This window comes from Hemicordylus capensis, chromosome 3 (assembly GCF_027244095.1).
Source record: "Hemicordylus capensis ecotype Gifberg chromosome 3, rHemCap1.1.pri, whole genome shotgun sequence".
Classification (NCBI taxonomy): Eukaryota; Metazoa; Chordata; class Lepidosauria; order Squamata; family Cordylidae; genus Hemicordylus; species Hemicordylus capensis.
In genome coordinates, this window is record NC_069659.1 from 17671259 (window position 1) to 17689393 (window position 18135).

Sequence of the window (18135 nt, forward strand, 5' to 3'; positions counted from 1 at the left end):
ACATACGTTTCCATGGCAAAACTTAAAAGAGTACCAGATAGAATACAACAGGGCCACCATCAAGAAGAGCAGGGGAGGCAAGTATCCCCCACATAGTGTCTCAGCCTGTGAGGAATGATTCCTTAGGAACGTCTGTGGCTCTGACCAGCACACGGGCTACACAGACTGAGGGCCAAACGACACATATCTTCCCATTTTAAAAAAACTGCAAGCAGCCTTTCAAGCAGAAGAGTCGTTGAGCAGAAAGAAAGGTAGGTCGTGCGCACAACCTCGCCAGGGAGTGGGGGAGAGCTGGGGGGAAGGCGGGAGCTTGGCTGCCTTCTCCGGAAGATGAGCAACCTGCGTCCTCCCCTCTGCCGTAGCATGTGCCCACACGAGCAGCGGTGTGGCGGAGGGAGGCACTGGGAGCAGGAGGACTTCTGTCTCCCTCATTCCAGGGTACCCCAGGGCACGGGTGCGATGGCTGCTCTAGTAAGTGCTGCCACCATTCTTGGCGCAGCTATTCCTTCCCCACCGGCCGTTTCGCTGCCAGAAATGAAGCTGGTTAACCTGGGCCAGGGTGTTTAACCGGCGGCAATCACTGGCTGGGGTTGGAATGGGTGCAGCATCAAGAGCGACCTCTCTCCTGGTGCTTCCCATGCGCAGCCTAACCCAGGCTAGGCTGCACGTGTGAATACCCTTAGGATCTTTCTTTCTTTCTTTCTTTCTTTCTTTCTTTCTTTCTTTCTTTCTTTCTTTCTTTCTTTCTATACCACCCAAAATGCAAGGGCAATTCTTATCCTTCCAGCTACTTCTCTAGTCAAAATTGTTCTGCCCACCACTGTTTTTTGCCTGCAGGCAGGGGCATAAACCTCGTGGGGGGTGGGCTCAATCTCTCCTCCAGATTTCTTGTGGGAGGCAGTGCCCCCCTGCCCCCCCCCCCCCGTGCCGGCTGCCAGGTAGCCTCAGCAAGCTCTCATGCTGAAGTCCATCAGTCAGTTGAACAACACAGTCAGTCCTGTGTTGTCTTTGTAGCAGCTCAGGAAGTTCATAGGAGGCACGGCTCCCTCTCAGGGCCCTTTCACTCTTTGAGTCTCTGACTGGAAGTAGTATAAGAAGGACAAAAGCTAGTGGTGCTCTATGCATGCAGGTGCTCTGCCCAGAGTGACCCCTTAAGACCCCTTAAAGGGGAATATCTTACAGTGCTCACATGTAGTCTCCCATTCAAATGAAAACCAGGGTGGACCCTGCTTAGCAAAGGGGAGGATTCATGCTTGCTACCACAAGACCTCTTCTCCCATGTGCCTCGTGCCCACCCCACCCCACCCCGCCCCGGAAACTGAGAAGTCTACATTCCTGCCTGCAAGGGAAAAGATATATGGATAGCCATCTGTTGGGTGCTGTAGCAGTTTCCTGCATTGGGCAGGTGGTTGGACGAGAAGACATCCAAAGTCCCTTCCCGCTCTGTGATTCTATGTATCAAGAAATGGTAGTGGGGGAGAGAGAGATCTGAGCAGAAAACTGCCGGGAAGCGAAAGGGTTAATCCCCTTCTCCGCACAACCTTACCTGCATTCCGCCTCTGAAACTCATAGCTTTACAAACAGCTTTCGGTTCAAAAATGAAAATTTCAAAATATGTAATTTGGACCAAAGTGGAATATTTTATAAACGAACATGTATGTATGCAAAACAGGTTTGTTTGCACACATACATGTTGATAAACACGTATGCTTGCGTGAAGGAATTAGCTCTGAACTTCCTCTTTTTTGTATATAAGAAGACTTCTGCATTGCAATTGCTTTGCTTATTCTCTATGTTTAAAAGCTGTGCAGGGGTCAAACGTTCACAGCTCCTGTTCTACAGTTTGGTTTTGGAGGGAGAAGATTCCCCGGTGAGTCCGAGCGCACACAAGATCCCAAACCTGGGGTTGAAGGCACGTTTGCGCCCTCTAACCCCAGTTAAGGGCCAGGGTTAAGAGTCATGCTAGTGGGGGCAGAAGTGCCTGGATTGGGAGCGATCCTGGTGCTCCACATGAGCAGCCTAACGCAGGCTGGGTTGTCCTTGCCTGGGTTAGGTTGCTTGTGCATAGCCATAGTACGTAAGAATCAGCTTTTGAGCCCTGCTGTGCATTTTGTTTCCTTGCTGCAATTTCTTTGCTAGCCCTTTGCTAAACTGAAATGCTTCTCCTGTCTTGCACATGCCACAAGTTGTGTGCACAGTTGTGATGCATCTGATTGAACAAGTGAAAATGTTCTGGATCTGCTGGGATGTGCCCTTCACCCTTGAATAATATTTTGTGTGTCAGCAATAAAACCAAACTCCTGCACACACAGAATAGTTTTTCCTTTCTTTTTGCATAGGTATATTATTAGGGCCAGTATCTCTATTGTATTGCTGTGAAATAATAAAAGCATCCTAATTGTGCAAGGACGTTGCACTAGCTGGTTGTGCTAAATCTGGAGCTCATGTTCCAAGCTACTGTTGCACTAGTGAAAACATATCTGTGCTTGCACAACAAGATGTGCAACCTGTGGCACGCCTTACATGTTTTACCGGGATCTTTTGTGCAATCGTGCAATTTCCCTGTGATTTCGCAGAGCTACCCAATTTTCTTGCGCGAATGCAACTTTGTTTCTTCTGCAAGCATGGCATTAGCAGGCCGGCTACTGATTCTCCACATCTCTTCTCTTTTTCATATCAACAGCATAGGCAAGCTGGGCTCTGGCAATGACTTCGAAGTCTTTTTCCAGAGATTGGGCGTTGCTTCTGGCAGAGCCCGTTACACTAAGAACTGGGTAAGCCTGTTCTTTTTCTCGAGTGTATCACTTTTGTCTTCCTAACTCATGAAAACATGCTATCTGGGGGACCTGGTATCCATCAATGAAAGCCTTTCAGATGCTGTGTGTTGAAATTTCTTGTGCATACAAAATTACTTTAACAAAATGCTCAGCGGGTGATCACTGAAATAAAAGAGAACTTTATGGTGAGATTCAGTGAATCCAAGACTGTGAGGCTGTTCACACGAGCTGCCCATGTGAAGTGCCGGGATCAAGCCTGATCTTGGCACTGCCTCAGCCTCAAGCCCGGCCAGGAATTTACCCCAGGCTTTAAACTGAGTTTAAGGGCACAAGAGCACCCTTAACCCCAAGTTCAGATCATGTGTGTGCATGGGTTGTGTGAGTCTGTGCACACACAGAACTGGGCGGCAAGATTGCCCAGCTAAGGGAGGATCTTCCTGGTGGGTGCACTGAGGGATTCTGGGGGACTTGCTTCTTTGGCTCCCTGCTCTGTTGCTCGACAAATCACCAATCATGTGTCAGGTGAGTGGCAGAGCCTGGAAGGGAGAGGAAGAGAGGAGAGCTGGTCTTGTGGTAGCAAGCATGACTTGTCCCCATAGCTAAGCAGGGTCTGCCCTGGTTGCATCTGAATGGGAGACTTGATGTGTAAGCACTGCAAGATATTCCCCTCGGGGGATGAAGTCGCTCTGGGAAGAGCAGAAGGTTTCAAGTTCCCTCTCTGGCTTCTTCAAGATAGGGCTGAGAGAAATTCTTGCCTGCAACCTTGGAGAAGCCGCTGCCAGTCTGTGAAGACAATACTGAGCTAGATAGACCAATGGTCTGACTCAGTATATGGCAGTTTCCTATGTTCCTAAGGGTAAGGAGATTGTGTGCGGGGAGGCAGGCAAGAGCCTGTCTCCCTGCCAGCCCTCCTCCCCACCAGCATTTTTGGTTGTGTGTACAACCTTTGTGTCTGGAAAACACTCCACGCTAGGCTAGACATGGAGGACATTCACACAACCGAGAACTGGGTAGGACAAGTGTCCTAGCCAGGTTTGGGAGATGTGTGTGCTCCCAATTTTTGATTGTGTGAGTGCAAACAACTAGGGAGTGTTGTATCCAGGACACACGAGCAATAAGTTCCATAAAAGTTATTTGTTATAAGCATCTTCTCAAGACAGTACAACACCATAAGAGCAGAGCAAGCAGTCAGTCAAGGCAAAGCAAGAACTAACTCCCATTGCTCACTGCTCTCTCTTATACATTAGATAAACACTGATCCCTTTCAGCTGGTTTCTTACTCTTAACCCCTTAAAGCAGGCTTCCCCAACCAGTGGCCCTTCAGATGTTGCTGAACTACAACTCCCAGCATACCCAGCCACAATAAATTGTGGCTAGGGATGCTGGGAGTTGTAGTTCAGCAACATCTGGGGGTGGCGCAGGTTGTTGGGGAAGCCTGTCTGAAAGGGACAGTACCTTAAAATCACATCACTACAGGGAGGAGGAGGGAGAAGTGACTGTGTAGAATCAAGATTGGAGGAAATGCTGGGTAGGGCAGCTTTCTGGTAAAATACCTACCTTGGTCAAATGCTGGGTATGAAAGCTGGGTAGGACAGTGCAGCCCTACCTTGCTTTTCCTCCTACCTTGATTCCATACAGTCACATCTCCCTCTTCCTACCTCGTTGTTTGCACTCACACAACCAAAAATTGGGAGCACACACAGCTCCCAAGCCTGGGTAGGACACTTGTCCTACCCAGTTTTCGGTGTTGTGTGAATGACCTCATGATGTTGACAGACCTGTGTGGAGAATTGGATCTGCTGCTGAATCCATATGAAGCAGTTGGCTGGGCAAGCACAGTATCAGTGAGAAGGAGAGGGAGTTGAACCCTCCCCTGCCTCTGCCCCCACCTTTGCGTTTTCAACCATCTTTTTCCTGGTGAGAATCCAAGACCAGAAACAATTCCTGCTAGTAACAACAAAATAGCCAGCCTTAAAAAAATAAACAAAAAAGCAGTTTTAGGTGGAAAGGCATGGGTGAGAAAGAGTCAACTTCCCTCCTCCAGCCACATTGCGTTTCAAATTCCTTCCCCTGATTGGCTGAACTTGGATTACATCCTGCTGTATTACATCTCTTCACATTCTTGCAACAGGCAATAATTCACCAGGAAGGTTTCCCCATTCCAGTCCCATTGAAACGAATGAGAAGTCTGCTTCAGAGAAGTTCCTGTTTATTTCAATGGGATTTGTGCAGGAGAACTTCTCAGTGGATTGTGCCCCATGTATGCATGCAATTCATGCATTGTGATTTCTAGCTTGCTCCATCCAAAATCCTGTCTGGGGGCTGTGGGTTTGGTTGTCATGGAAAACCTTTATTGGCTAGAATCATCATTGGACATCCCCCTAAATAAAATCCAAAGCAAATTTGGTGGTTCTTGTTCAGTCCAATGTCTGAGGAGTTCCTAGGGAAGTGGAGAGAAAGAGAGAGGGCATGGTTTGAGCACACCTCCAGTGGTGTCGTGCTACAGGGATGGGCAGGGACACAGTCCCGGTACCTTCCCCCCTTCAGGGTCTCAGCAGGACGCAAAGCCCTTGGTTTTCTAGATGGAATCATGTGCTGCTGTTGCTATTCCAACCATTTATTACCATTCTTCCTGTCTTAAGAACATAGTATAAGGCAGTATAAGCCGCCTAATACTGAGTCAAACCCTTGTTCCATCTAGCTCAGTATTCCAGGCCCGCTGAACTTCGGCCCCCCAGCAGTTTTTGGTCTACAACTCCCATGATCCCTAGCCATAGTATCCAACATCCAGGGATTATGGGAGTTGTAGGCCAACATCTACAAGAGGGCTGAAGTTGAGCAGCCCTGGCTGACTGGAACATAGGAAGCTGCCATATACTGAGTCAGACCATTGGTCTGTCTAGCTCAGTATTGTCTTCACAGACTAGCAGCAGCTTCTCCAAGGTTGCAGGCAGGAACCTCTCTCAGCCCTATCTTGGAGATGCTGCCAGGGAGGGAACTTGGAACCTTCTTTTCTTCCCAGAGTGGCTCCATCCCTTAAGGGGAATATCTCACAGTGCTCACACATCAAGCCTCCCATTCCTATGCAACCAGGGCAGACTCTGCTTAGCTAAGGGGACAATTCAAGCTTCCTACCACATGACCAGCTCTCCTTCCTAGCTGAGGCAAAGCCAGCTAGGAGGAAACCACTCTGCAGGATACCAGCTTTTTATAACTGGCAAAGAAAGAAACTGTACCCAGAAGGGAAGGCAGAGAGAGCCTGACAGCAGCTCTCCAAGGTTTCAGGCAGGAGTATTTCCCAACTCTTCCTGAAGATGCTGCCAGGGATTGACCTTGGGACCGTCAGCATTCAAGACCCATGAGCCTCAAAGGCAGGATGCCTCTGAGTACCAGTTGCGGGGGAGTAACAGCAGGAGGGAGGGCATGCCCTCAACTCCTGCCTGTGGGTTTCCAGCGGCATCTGGTAGGCCACTGTGCGAAACAGGATGCTGGACTAGATGGGCCTTTGGCCTGATCCAGCAGGGCTGTTCTTTTGACTAGTGTCAGAACATCCTAAAATGAATGACAGCGAATGCCCACTGAAACGCACTGGTTCCTTGGAATGCACTGGCCATGGAATGCATTGAATTTCTGAATGACCAATGGCTATTCAAAATTCCATGCATCCCTATGGCCACTGGAAAGGAATCAGTGCATTTCAGAGGGCATCCCCTGTCATTCATTCTAGTACATTCCCAAGAATCTACATGGCCCTTGGTTTCTTGTAACAGAATGCCCCTCCCCAAATTATTGCATCTGTCTGAGGGGTGTGGACATTGGGATGGGTGTGGCCATGGGGCGTGGTTATGGGGTCTGTCGAGGAGAGTGCCTGCACTTCTGAATTGGCAACTACATCACTGGCCACTTTATGGAAGTTAAGCAGATCTACGTCTAGTCAGGACCTGGATGGGTGACTGTCTAGGAACCTCATGTAACCTAACCATGAGTTCCATAAGATGGGATAAGAATGAATGAATGAGTTAAGTTTAGATAATAGCAGGACTGGAGACAGTTTTTTCAGAGTGTTGAAGTTGGTATGAGAGGGACATAGCTGCCCATTTGTAAACCCTTCCAACTGTTGTAGTTTCAAAAGCCTGCAAAATGTATTTGAATTGTGTCCCAAATATTTAAATAGAACTTTCCTGTTCAAAGACATTAGCCTTGAGAAAGCAGGAGGATTCCTTCTGAGTCAGATCAAAGGTTCATCTAGTTCAGCCTTCTGCTTCCCACAGTGGCCGATCAGATGCCTCCGAGAAGCCCTCAAGCAAGGCCCAAAGGCAATAAGCCACCTCCCTAGTATTGAGTTGCCTACTGCCTTGAAACATGGGGGTTCTATATGGCCATCCTAGCTTGTAGTCAGGGATAGACCTGTTTCTCTGGACACAAATGCCCATGGCAAACAATACCCTTATAATGCCCCCTTTACTACTTTCAATCATTACTAAGGCTATACTCCCGCCGGGTGGGTGGGTGGTGGTGGGGGAGGCAGGGTTTCATCTACTTCCCCACCCCAGACAACTGTTGGCTTCCACTTCAGTGCCCCACTGCATGGAGCAGCATAGATCTCTGGACACCTGGACTCATTGTCCCAGCCTCCAGGAATCACCGCATGATGTATCACTGGGAGTTGGGTGCCCTTTAACCCAGGTAAAAGCCCGGGTACAAAGTCCGGGCTTGCGGGCAAGGCAGTGCTGGAATCGGCCTTCAACCCAGCACTACACATGAGCAGCCCTACCCAAGGTGGGCTTCCCTAACCTGGGTGGGGCTGCTCGTGTGCATAGCCTTACTATCGCCAACTCATCAAAACTTCTAAAGGGGAGGCAGATGGGTTACAGATCCCTAGGGTACCACAGAAATCGATCTAAAGAAAAATTTGAGGTGAATCTGGAGGCTCCTGATAGGCATTCGTCATGACGGAATGTCGAGGGAAGCCAGAAGAATTCTAAGATGAGCTATATTTCTTAGATGGGATTTGAAGTCAATCCACCCAAACAGTCTTCCCTCTAATAGGAATTCCCAGATGTTGTTGACTACAACTCCCATAATCTACGTGGGGCTGCCTTTGTACGTAGTTCAGAAACTTCAGTTAGTTCAAAATGCGGCAGCCAGATTGGTCTCTGGGGTAACCTGGAGACACCTTATTATGCCTGTCTTAAAACAGTTGCACTGGCTGCCGATATGTTTCTGGGCGAAATACAAAGTGCTGGTTATTACCTTTCAAGCTCTGAATGCCTTGGGCTACCTTAGAGAGCGCCTCCTTCACTATGATCCCCATCGCTTGTTGAGGTCATCTGAAGAGGTCTATCTCCAGTTACCACCAGTACGTCTGGTGGTGACTCGGAACCGGGCCTTTTCTGTAGCTGCTCCTGGCCTATGGAATGCACTCCCAACAGATATCTGCAGTTTAGGCTCGCTGTCAGCCTTTAAGAGAGCCCTAAAAATTTACTTGTTTGGCTGGCCTTCCAAGGTTTTTAAAGTATTTTAATTAGTTTTAAATGTTTCTAATTGTTTTTAATTGTTTTATATTGTTTTTAGCATTGTGTTTTAAATGGTATGTGTTTTCATGTTTTTAAAATTTGTTTTACACCTCCCAGAGCCTTTGAATGGGGCGGTTTATAAATGTAATAAATAATAATCGGTTGCCAACAGCCATTGCAGCTAGGGATGCTGGGAGTGTAGTGAACAACATCTGGGAATGCCTGTCAGAGAGAACACTGCACCCAAATATTGGTCCAAATGATATCTCTTGAGCCTCTGGATGGGGTGGTATTCTGAACTTTGCAGAGTTCAGAATATGACAAGGCGACATTTAACGGATTGCTGCAGATTGCCAGAAGATGGCATTAAGAATACAACAACACCTCTTCCTTCTTAGTGTGGATTCTTTGTCATAATTAGTGCTGATGCTGGAATATATCCATGGCTGGAAGGACCTTCTCTTCCTTACAAGCAATTGTTTAGCTTTGTAAAAGTTTCTTCCAGTTTAATACACTGTTGTTTAAGTTGATGAGATAAAACCACCACAAAACATGCATTTACTTGTTTGTTTTCAGAAAGTGGACAGATATAGTAGCTACCCAGTTTATCACAGTGTTTATGAGACCTACGAGATTGTGGAGAGGTTTTACGACCCCACTTTTAAGAACCACTTGGCTGTGGCGCAAGTGCGAGGAGGGCTGGTTTTTGAGATGGCCGATTCCCTCGTTATTCCTTTTGACTGCCGCGATTATGCCAAGGCCTTGAAGAGCTACATTCAAGTCATTAACAACATGACCCTGAAACATCAGACTGCACTGGCCACATACAGCATATCTCTGGGTATGTACTACAAAAACTGAAGGCAGGACTCCCTAATGCAGGGGTTCTCCCAGATGTTGTTAGACTACAAATCCCATCATCCCTCACCACAGTACTTTGGCTGTTGTGGCTGGGGATTCTGGGTGTTGTAGTCCATCAGCATCTGGGGACCTGAGTTTGAGAACCTCTGCCTTGATGAAATACAGTTTCCCTCCCTGGCTCCTCTGAATTCTACATATCACAACTAGACTAGGAAGAATTATGTTGCTCCACCTTCTGCCCATCCATGCAGTGAACTATGAACATAGTTCATAGTGTGGGCCCTGCATCTCTACAGAACCCTGCTAACTGGGCAAAGAGAAGCCCTTTAAAGTGGTGGTTCTCTTATATTTAGCTGGGGGATAGCAGTCATCAAGTCGATTTTGACTCCTGGCACCCACAAAGCCCTGTGGTTTTCTTTGGTAGGATACAGGAGGGGTTTACCATTGCCTTCTCCCATGCAGTAGGAGATGATGCCTTTCAGCACCTTCCTATACCGCTGCTGCCAGATGTAGGTGTTTCCTATATCAATATAGGTGTTTCCCATACTCTGGGAAACATACCCGCGGGGATTCGAACCAGCAACCTTCTGCTTGTTAGTCAAGCATTTCCCCGCTGCGCCACTTAAGGTGGTATAGTAGTAGTAGTATATTGATTGTGCCCTAGGAACATAGGAAGCTGCCATATACTGAGCCAGACCATTCGTCTATCTAGCTCAATATTGTCTTCACAGACTGACAGCGGCTTTTCCAAGGCTGCAGGCAGGAATCTCTCTCAGCCCTATCTTGGAGATGCTGCCAGGGAGGGAACTTGGAACCTTCTGCTCTTTCCAGAGCAGCTCCATCCCTTGAGGGGACTATCCTCCAGTGCTCATTCTTCTAGTCTCCCATTCATATGCAACCAGGGCAGACCCTGCTTAGCTAAGGGGACAAGTCATGCTTGCTACCACCAGACCAGCTCTCCTCTCCTGAGCTAAGAAGAAACACCTTATTTTTCTGGCCGTACCTATAGTGAGACCATTGGTTCATCTAGACCAGTATTGTCGACTCTGATTGGCTGTGGCTCTCCAAGGGCTCTCCAGCAGACTCGGGCCTTTCCTACCACCTGCTACCTGATCCTTTTTTAACTGGAGATGCCAGGAAGTGAACCTGAGACATTCTGCATGCAAGGCATGTGCTTTACTGCTGAGCTCTGACCCTGCCGCACTGATCAGGAGTTGCTTTTGCCATAGTTCGGGGAGAGGCTGGCGTTTAGTGGCAGAACACTCAGTTCCCAAGTTCAATCCCTGATATATCTCCAATTAAAAGACTCTCTGGAAGGAGGGCTGGTAATGACCTCTGCACCTCCCTGAGTTCATATATATGCGAGAAGGCTGCTTTGACAAATAAGTGGGAGGCTTGCTAAATGTGAGTCCAAATCTCCTCTCTCCTTAAAGAAGTTTTCTGGCAAGCCTTATACAGTAGTTGCATCCCGAACTGATGGTTTGGAGCGCAGGCCCCACCCTTGGAAGGGCTGGCTTTGGGGCAGGTGGTACCAGCTGCTGATTCCAGCCTGTTTCCATGGGATTCTTGCTTCTTTGAAATTCTTACTCTGGGAGAAACGTCAATGCATCACTTGAAAGGTCACCACTTAAAAGCACAATACAAATGGTTTAATGTGCATGGGTGCTCAACCACCTCTGGATTCAGAAGCCCTCTTTGTAGACTTTATAGAGTGCAGTGGCGCTCATGGTTACAGCTTGGAAAGTGGTAAGAAAGTCCTGCCCCGGAGCTGTCACTCACCCCCTCCAGACGGTTGCTCATGGTTACAGCGCCATCTGTTGGAAGGGGGAAGCACTGCATCTGTGATGGCTGGCGCTTCCATGAGCAGCAACCTCAGGCAATCCAGGCTGCCGCTTGTTGGGAATTCTCTCTGGTAATATATACCCTTCTATTACAGCAGAGTGCACAGACCCAAAACACAGTGGAGTCTGACTAGACATGCATGTATGCTGAGAGTAAAAGAAACTTGGAGCCAGTTCATAGTTTCAAATCAATATAAGGAGTCTTTATTGGAGAACTCCATTCTAGATAGGAAAGTGGAGAGATGGGATCTCTAATCTAGCTAGCTAGCTGGATGCAGAGGGATAGTTTCTGCATCTCTGCACACATGGTGCAGGGAGAGAGGAGCGTGTGTGTTGCAAGGGAGAAGAAAGGGAAAGAGGAAGAGGAAGTGGCAGGAAGGAAGGAAGGAAGTCCCTGAGAGTAGCAATCTACATATCAAAGGGATAGTGTCAGAGCAGTAGAGAAGGGATGACCAATGTCTTGACCTCTCTAGCCCTCGGACTCACTAGTCTGTCCCCCTCTGTCATTGAGACATGAGACAGTGCAGAGTCCTTCACTTCCAACACCGCTCACAGAGGAACTGGCCATCACGGTTACGGTGTTTTCCCCTTCCAACAAATCTCTAACTGTGAGCAGGTGGAGGGGGTGAGTGGCAGCAGTGGGGAGGGACTTCCAGCCCACTTTCTGAGTTGTCAAGGTAAGCACCCCTGCTGCACCCTGTAACATCTGAAGAGGGCTGGAGAACATTTGGAACAAGATTAATTGGGGGTAACCGTTTTCCATTCTTCCAGATCCTCTTTTTTCTGCGGCAAATAACTTTTCGAAGGCTGCTGATGACTTCCACCAGAGACTGTTGAAACTGGACACCAATAAGTAGGTCTGCTAAGCCTTTGCTGATCCAGACAAATCAGTCCAGAAGCAGAAACCTTATTAGTGTTCCTATCTCCCTGCCTTGGCAGGGAGTCTGCCTCAGCCTGGAACAGAAGAGACAGGTTGCACTCCACAGCAGTGTTCCCTCTAACAGGGATTCCCAGATGTTATTGACTAGTACTCCCAGAATCCCCAGCCAAAGGCCACTGCAGCTGAGGATGCTGGGAGTTGCAGTGAACAGCATCTGGGAATCCCTGTTAGAAGGAACAGTGCTCTTCTCCTGAGCTAAGAAGCAATGCCTTATTTCCCTGACCATACCTGTAGCGAGACCATTGGTCCATCTAGACCAGTAGTGTCTACTCTCATTGACTGTGGCTCTCCAAGGGCTCTCCGGCAGAGATGGGCCTTTCCTATCACCTGCTACCGGATCCTTTTTTTTAACCAAAGATGCCAGGAAGTGAACCTGAGACTTTCTGCATGGAAGGCATGTGCTTTACTGCTGAGCTATGACCCTGCCGCACATGGAATACATTTATTCCATGTAAAAAATATGAAATTGCCTTCTCCGGGGTCAGGCCATTGGTCAGCTCAGACTGTCTATACTGACAGGCAGCAGCTTCTCCAAGGTCCCAGGTAGTGGTATTTCCCTGTGTTATATGGAGAGGGACGTGGCTGTTTTGCATGTGGGGCACGTTCTCGACCACTGTGCTGTGGCCCCTCACCATATGGGTCTTCTCCCTATGCACACCATCCCTGTCATTTTCAAGGGTGTTTCAAAAAAGGGATCCGTGGAAGGTATTTGGCTTATGAAAGTGAAAGAGAAAAGGGACCATTTTGCTCTTTCAGAATGAGTGGGGCCATACGCTTCACAGTATGAGGGGAGGAATGAATTGGAGTGACTTCATGGAGGAAAGGTCTATCAACGGCTACTAGCTGGAGGGCTATAGGCCACCTCCAGCCTCAAAGGCAGGATGCCTCTGAGTACCAGTTGCAGGGGAGTAAGAGCTGGAGAGAGAGCATGCCCTCAACTCCTGCCTGTGGCTTCCAGCGGCATCTGGTGGGCCACTGTGTGTAAGAGGATGCTGGACTAGATGGGCCTTGGGCCTGATCCAACAGGGCTGTTCTTATGTTTAATGTTGCAAACACATCAGCTACCCCTATTCATCAGGGGCACTTCCCATTTTCTGGCTCCTGTCCCTGGGGAAACAGTGACTGACTTCCAGACTAACGCTGCTGCACGAGTACAATGAACAAGGATGCACCTACACACAAAGGTTGCATATGCTCAAAGCTACTCAGTCGCTCTTGCTCTCAGTCCACCTGTGCATACATTGCACTACAAGGATAGCAGATAGCTTTGCATAATTCCCTACAACATATATGGACTGAGGAGGAGGTTACAGAGCAGGAGACAAGCCACAGTTTGCGCAAGCACACCCTACTGCACCAGCGCAACACTAGTCTGCAACTCGAGCATCCGATGTAGCATAACTAGCTAGTGCAACTTGTTTGCACTAGTGCAGTGCTAATCTGGATGCCAGCCAATGTCCCAAAGTTTGCCTTGGGAGGAGGTTTCTTTTTTTAAGTGCTGGTGTGCACATGCTATATTAGTGATTTTTCTGCCTAGAGCAAGCCTGCACAACTTAGGTCCCCCCGCTGTTTTTGGAGTACAACTCCCATGGACTACAACTCCCACAGTGACCAATAGTCAGGGATGGTGGGAGTTGTCCAACATCTGTAGGGGGGCTGAAAAGGTGCAGCTGTGGCCTAGAGTCTATATGTTGACGTGCCCTGGATTGGGCTATGAGAAGGTGCTTCAGCGGAAGAAATCCACTGGCTGCATATTACAATCCAAAAAGTAATTCTCCACATATTTGCAATTGTCCAGCAGTGCATGTAAGGTCTCTGCAGTGTGTGCTTATACTAAAAGCCTTTTAGCACTAATAGTTATTTTTCTCCCTCCCATCGTCTACTTATCAGCCCAATTGCAGTGAGATCTTTGAATGATCAGCTCATGTTTTTGGAAAGAGCCTTTATTGATCCTCTTGGTTTACCGGACAGACCATTCTACAGGTAAGGAAGAAAGTATGACAAATCCCTCTTCTACTCTCCTGGCCTTAAAGGTTCATAGGCCTTTCCCCCTCATTCTGTTTTGACAAAGATACAGAGACATTTCCAGTAGTGTGGAGTTTTTTAATCAATAGCAAATTTGGATGCATCTCCATTAACAGCACCACCATTCAAAGTTTCATAGTGTGAGATACAAAGAGGGTGTTAAGAACAGGCCACCTGAGGGAGCAGTCACACAACTGCTTTGTGTCACAAATTCTGTACAGATTTAGTAAACTCTGAGTGGATCCACTCTACCCACATTCACAACACATCAGACTAGTTGTGTAAGGTAGGGATGTGCACGGGACCAGTTTGGAGGCCCTTTATGGGCCTCCGAACCGGTTCAAAGAACCAGCGGTTCTGCCGGTTGGTGTCTAGCTTTAAGAGCGGGGAGGGTGCACTTACCCCTCCCACCGCTTCCCCCCCCCGCCGGCATCCATTTTTAAAGAAGCCCATTGGGGTGGCAGCATACCTCCCTGCCACCCCGTTGCCCCCATTTTCTGGATATGACCAGAAGTCTCCAGTGCACCTGCGCACGCCAGCATGGGCCGTGTGCTCACACAAGTGCCTGTGCGTGCAGGAGACTTCCGGTCATATCCGGAAAATGGGGGCAATGGGGTGGCAGGGAAGTACGCTGCCACCCCGAAGGGCTTTTTAAAAAACTGCCCCCCCACTCTTAAAGCAGCACCCCCCACCGCCTTTGAGCCTCCCTGTCGGGGTTCCATGCACATCCCTAGTGTAAGTTGGCCCTGAAAGCCATCCCATAACATGAGACTGCAGGAATCTAAAGCATGTGTTGCACCACTTTCAGGGGCAGCTGCCTAATGAGGCAAGTTGAGGTGACAGCCTCAGACGGCAAGTGGCTCACCTCCCACTGCAGGTATTACTCACTTGCCTGCTGCCGCTGTCCCACTTCACTTCCACTGCTGCCCCGACTTTTTTAAAAAGCATGTTTTCCCCTTCCAGTCCCCTTTCCAACCCATCCTGCCCCATCCTTGATGCCCCATCTCCTGGATCAGAAGCCAACCCGTGCCTTAGTTATGCCACAGCTGGATTACTGTAACATGCTCTACGTGGGGCTGCCCTTGAAGAATATTCAGAAACTGCAGCTAGTGCAAAATGCGGCAGCTAGGGTTTTATCTGGAGCTGCCCACTGGAATATTACACCCATTTTGAAAAAGCTACATTGGTTGCCAATTTGTTTCTGGGTCCAATTCAAGGTGCTGTTTTTGACCTTTAAAGCTCTTAATGGTTGGGCCCTGGATACCTGAAGGACCGCCTGCTCCCAAGGGTTTGCCTGTTTGACGAGGTCATTGGAGGGGGCTCTATTTTGCTTGACAACAATGTGGGAGGCTCAGCTGTCATAAGAACAGCCCTGCTGGATCAGGCCCAAGGCCCATCTAGTCCAGCATCCTGGTTCACACAGTGGCCCACCAGATGCCTCTGAGAACCCTACAAGCAGGAGTTGAGGGCATGTCCCCCTGTCATACACACGGGACAGGGCCTTCTCAGTCATTGCCCCCAGACTTTGGAATGCTCTCTTGGTGGGCATCCGCTTCTCAGTCTTCATCACAGTTTTTAGAAAGCAAGTGAAATCTTGGCTTTTTCTCCAGGCTTTTATATAAGTATTGTTCTTGTTGCTGATGCTCTGTATTTTATGGTCATAGTGTGTATGTTTTTTAAGCTTTTAATTAGGTCTGTATCTTTATATTCCAATTTAATATTTTTATTGTGTTACTTTTATAGTCTTTTATGGTTAAATGTTTTGTAAACCGCCTTGGGATTATTTTAATGAAAGGAAGTATAAACAACATCTGGAGATGCAAGGATGAGAACATAGGAAGCTGCCATATACTGAGTCAGACCCTTGGTCTATCTAGCTCAGTATTGTCTTCACAGACTGGCAGTGGCTTCTCCAAGATTGCAGGCAGGAGTCTCTCTCAGCCCTATAGAGAGGGAGAATCAAATTAAAACCCTTAACTTAAAAAATAAATAAATTTATTGATAAAATAAATAATAAATACATAAAACAAACAACAACACCCATCTTCCCCTTAACCTTCTGGGTGGGATGCACATGAATATGATGAACATTTATTTACAGTTGTCCCTCGCTAACCGCAAGGGTTCCGTTCCTGGAAACCCTCGCGGTTGGCGAATTTGTGGTAGGCGAGACATTGAGAGTAATGGGAAATGGGGTTAGGGGAATCACGATCGGGAAAGTACCTTGAAATGAAGAAAAAATAGAAAAAATCCCCCGTGAACCCCAGAAATTCCTCCCAAATTTTTGAAAAAGAGCACCAAACCGCAAATACTCAGGTTGTGGTTGGCGAGGATGGTGACAGTTTCCCAATCGTGGATGCTCAAATCCACGATTGGGAAACCCGCGATATGCGAGGGAACGCCTGTGCCGCTTTTCAACAAAAGTTCCCAAAGCAGTTTACATCGGTATAAATAATATGGTTCCCTGTCCCCAAAGGGCTCACAATCTAAAAAAAAGAAACATAAGAGACACCAGCAACAGCCACAGGAGGGATGCTGTGCCGGGGATGGATAGGGCCAGTTGCTCTCCCCCTACTCAATAAAGAGAATCACTACTTTTAAAAGGTGCCTCTTTGCTTAGTTAGCAGGGGACCAGCAGGGGACCTCTGGGTTCATCATGCACCATTGCTTGCTGTAGCAGGCGGGCAGCAAGTGTCCTGTGTCTTCCAGCGCCCACTCAGAGCAAAGGCAAGCACTTCCAAAACAATGAAGCATCACCGCCCTCTGTCTCGCACTACAGTGGTTTGCTAGTACCAGTGACTGGCTCACTCTCTCCCTTCCAGAACGGGCTAGTCACTGATGCTAGCAGACGAGCAGAACAGGAAGTGTGATGTACCTGGGGCATGGAGAAAGAAAGAATGGAGACAGAAGGGCAATCTCCATGATCATCATTAGGATAGGTGAAGCCTTTTACCTTAATTTGGGAGCTGGCGCACACACACACCCCCCCCGATTTCTGATCACGTGTTAGAGAAAAACAAGGTCAAAGGCAAGAAGCTTGATCATCAGTCACACCCCAGCTGGATAGGACGATTTTCCTGCCTCCTTCATTCAGAAGCGGAGGGCAGAATCTTGGTAGGGTGCCCTTGTCCTACTCAGCTGGGCCTCCAACTTTGTTTCTATCTCACACATGGTCGAAAAAGGAGCAGGATTTCCAGCTCCCAGATGTGGGTAGAACGCTTCTCCTGCCTTAATGACAACTGTGTGAACTGCCCTACTATCTGTTTTCCATGAAAAAGACAGCCTTTTGGCAAAGGGTTCTCCACCCCTTCAACAACATCAGAACTAATATCAAGACCTCCATTGTTGGTTTTTTCCTGATAGCCAAGTATTGATGTTCCTTTTTCTTTTCTTTTCAGACACATCATTTTTGCTCCCAACAGCCACAACAAGTATGCTGGCGTGTCCTTTCCTGGGATCTACGATGCCATGTTTGATATTGCCAGCAAGGCAGACCAGCGCAAGGCCTGGAGAGAGGTTAAGAGGCAGATCTCCATCGCAGCCTTCACAGTGGCAGCTGCGGCGGAGACTCTGAAAGAGACAGCATGAAAACAGAGAGGCTGCAAGAAGTTGCCTTTCCTCTGCAAATTTCTACTGAACTTTGGAGGCAGGTGACCCTTGAGGTGATCTTCATGTTTCTTGTCCCTTCAGTGCACTCTTGCTGATTGTACTGAGAGCCCATCCCTCGGTTGCTGGAGGACAGTCATGCTTCTGCATCAGATCAAGAGTCCATTTAGTGTGGAATCCTGCCTCCCACAGTGACCAACCAGATGCCTTTTATGACCCTAGAAGCAGGACATAAAAGGAAATAGCCCTCTCCCACAGTTTCTGTTCAGCAACTCAAATTCCATGGTACTGTACACTGCCTCTGAACATGGTTCCATATATCCACTGTGACTAATATCTATGGAACTTTCCTTGTCCATCAAGAAACTTCCACTAATGTCCTCAAACCCAGGGAGACCTCAAACTACAAGGAACTCTGGGGAAAAAATATTTTAGGTGGGCTTATGCTGAATAGTCTTTTTGGTATTTTTTTTTTCTGAGCTAAAAACCTGTGCAAATTTGCCTATGAATAAGTCCCATTGGGATTTGCATTTTCTTGTATTACAACTATAATGATGTACTTGCATGTT

The 18135-nt window shown here is 48.0% G+C and overlaps 1 protein-coding gene across 5 annotated transcripts in view; it reads left to right on the forward strand.

Annotated features, from left to right (window-relative positions):
* Positions 1-18135, forward strand: part of LOC128352500 (putative N-acetylated-alpha-linked acidic dipeptidase) — a 61602-nt gene extending 43467 nt beyond the window's left edge. For 4 of the 5 annotated variants that reach the window (XM_053313133.1, XM_053313132.1, XM_053313134.1 and 1 more), the window contains 5 exons: positions 2684-2774; positions 8870-9134; positions 11767-11848; positions 13826-13918; positions 17359-18135. In XM_053313133.1, the coding sequence (XP_053169108.1) occupies positions 2684-2774; positions 8870-9134; positions 11767-11848; positions 13826-13918; positions 17359-17548 (721 nt within the window). In that variant the 3' untranslated portion in view covers positions 17549-18135. The remainder of the gene's footprint in view (positions 1-2683; positions 2775-8869; positions 9135-11766; positions 11849-13825; positions 13919-17358) is intronic. The other variant, XR_008320451.1, reaches the window with a different exon arrangement.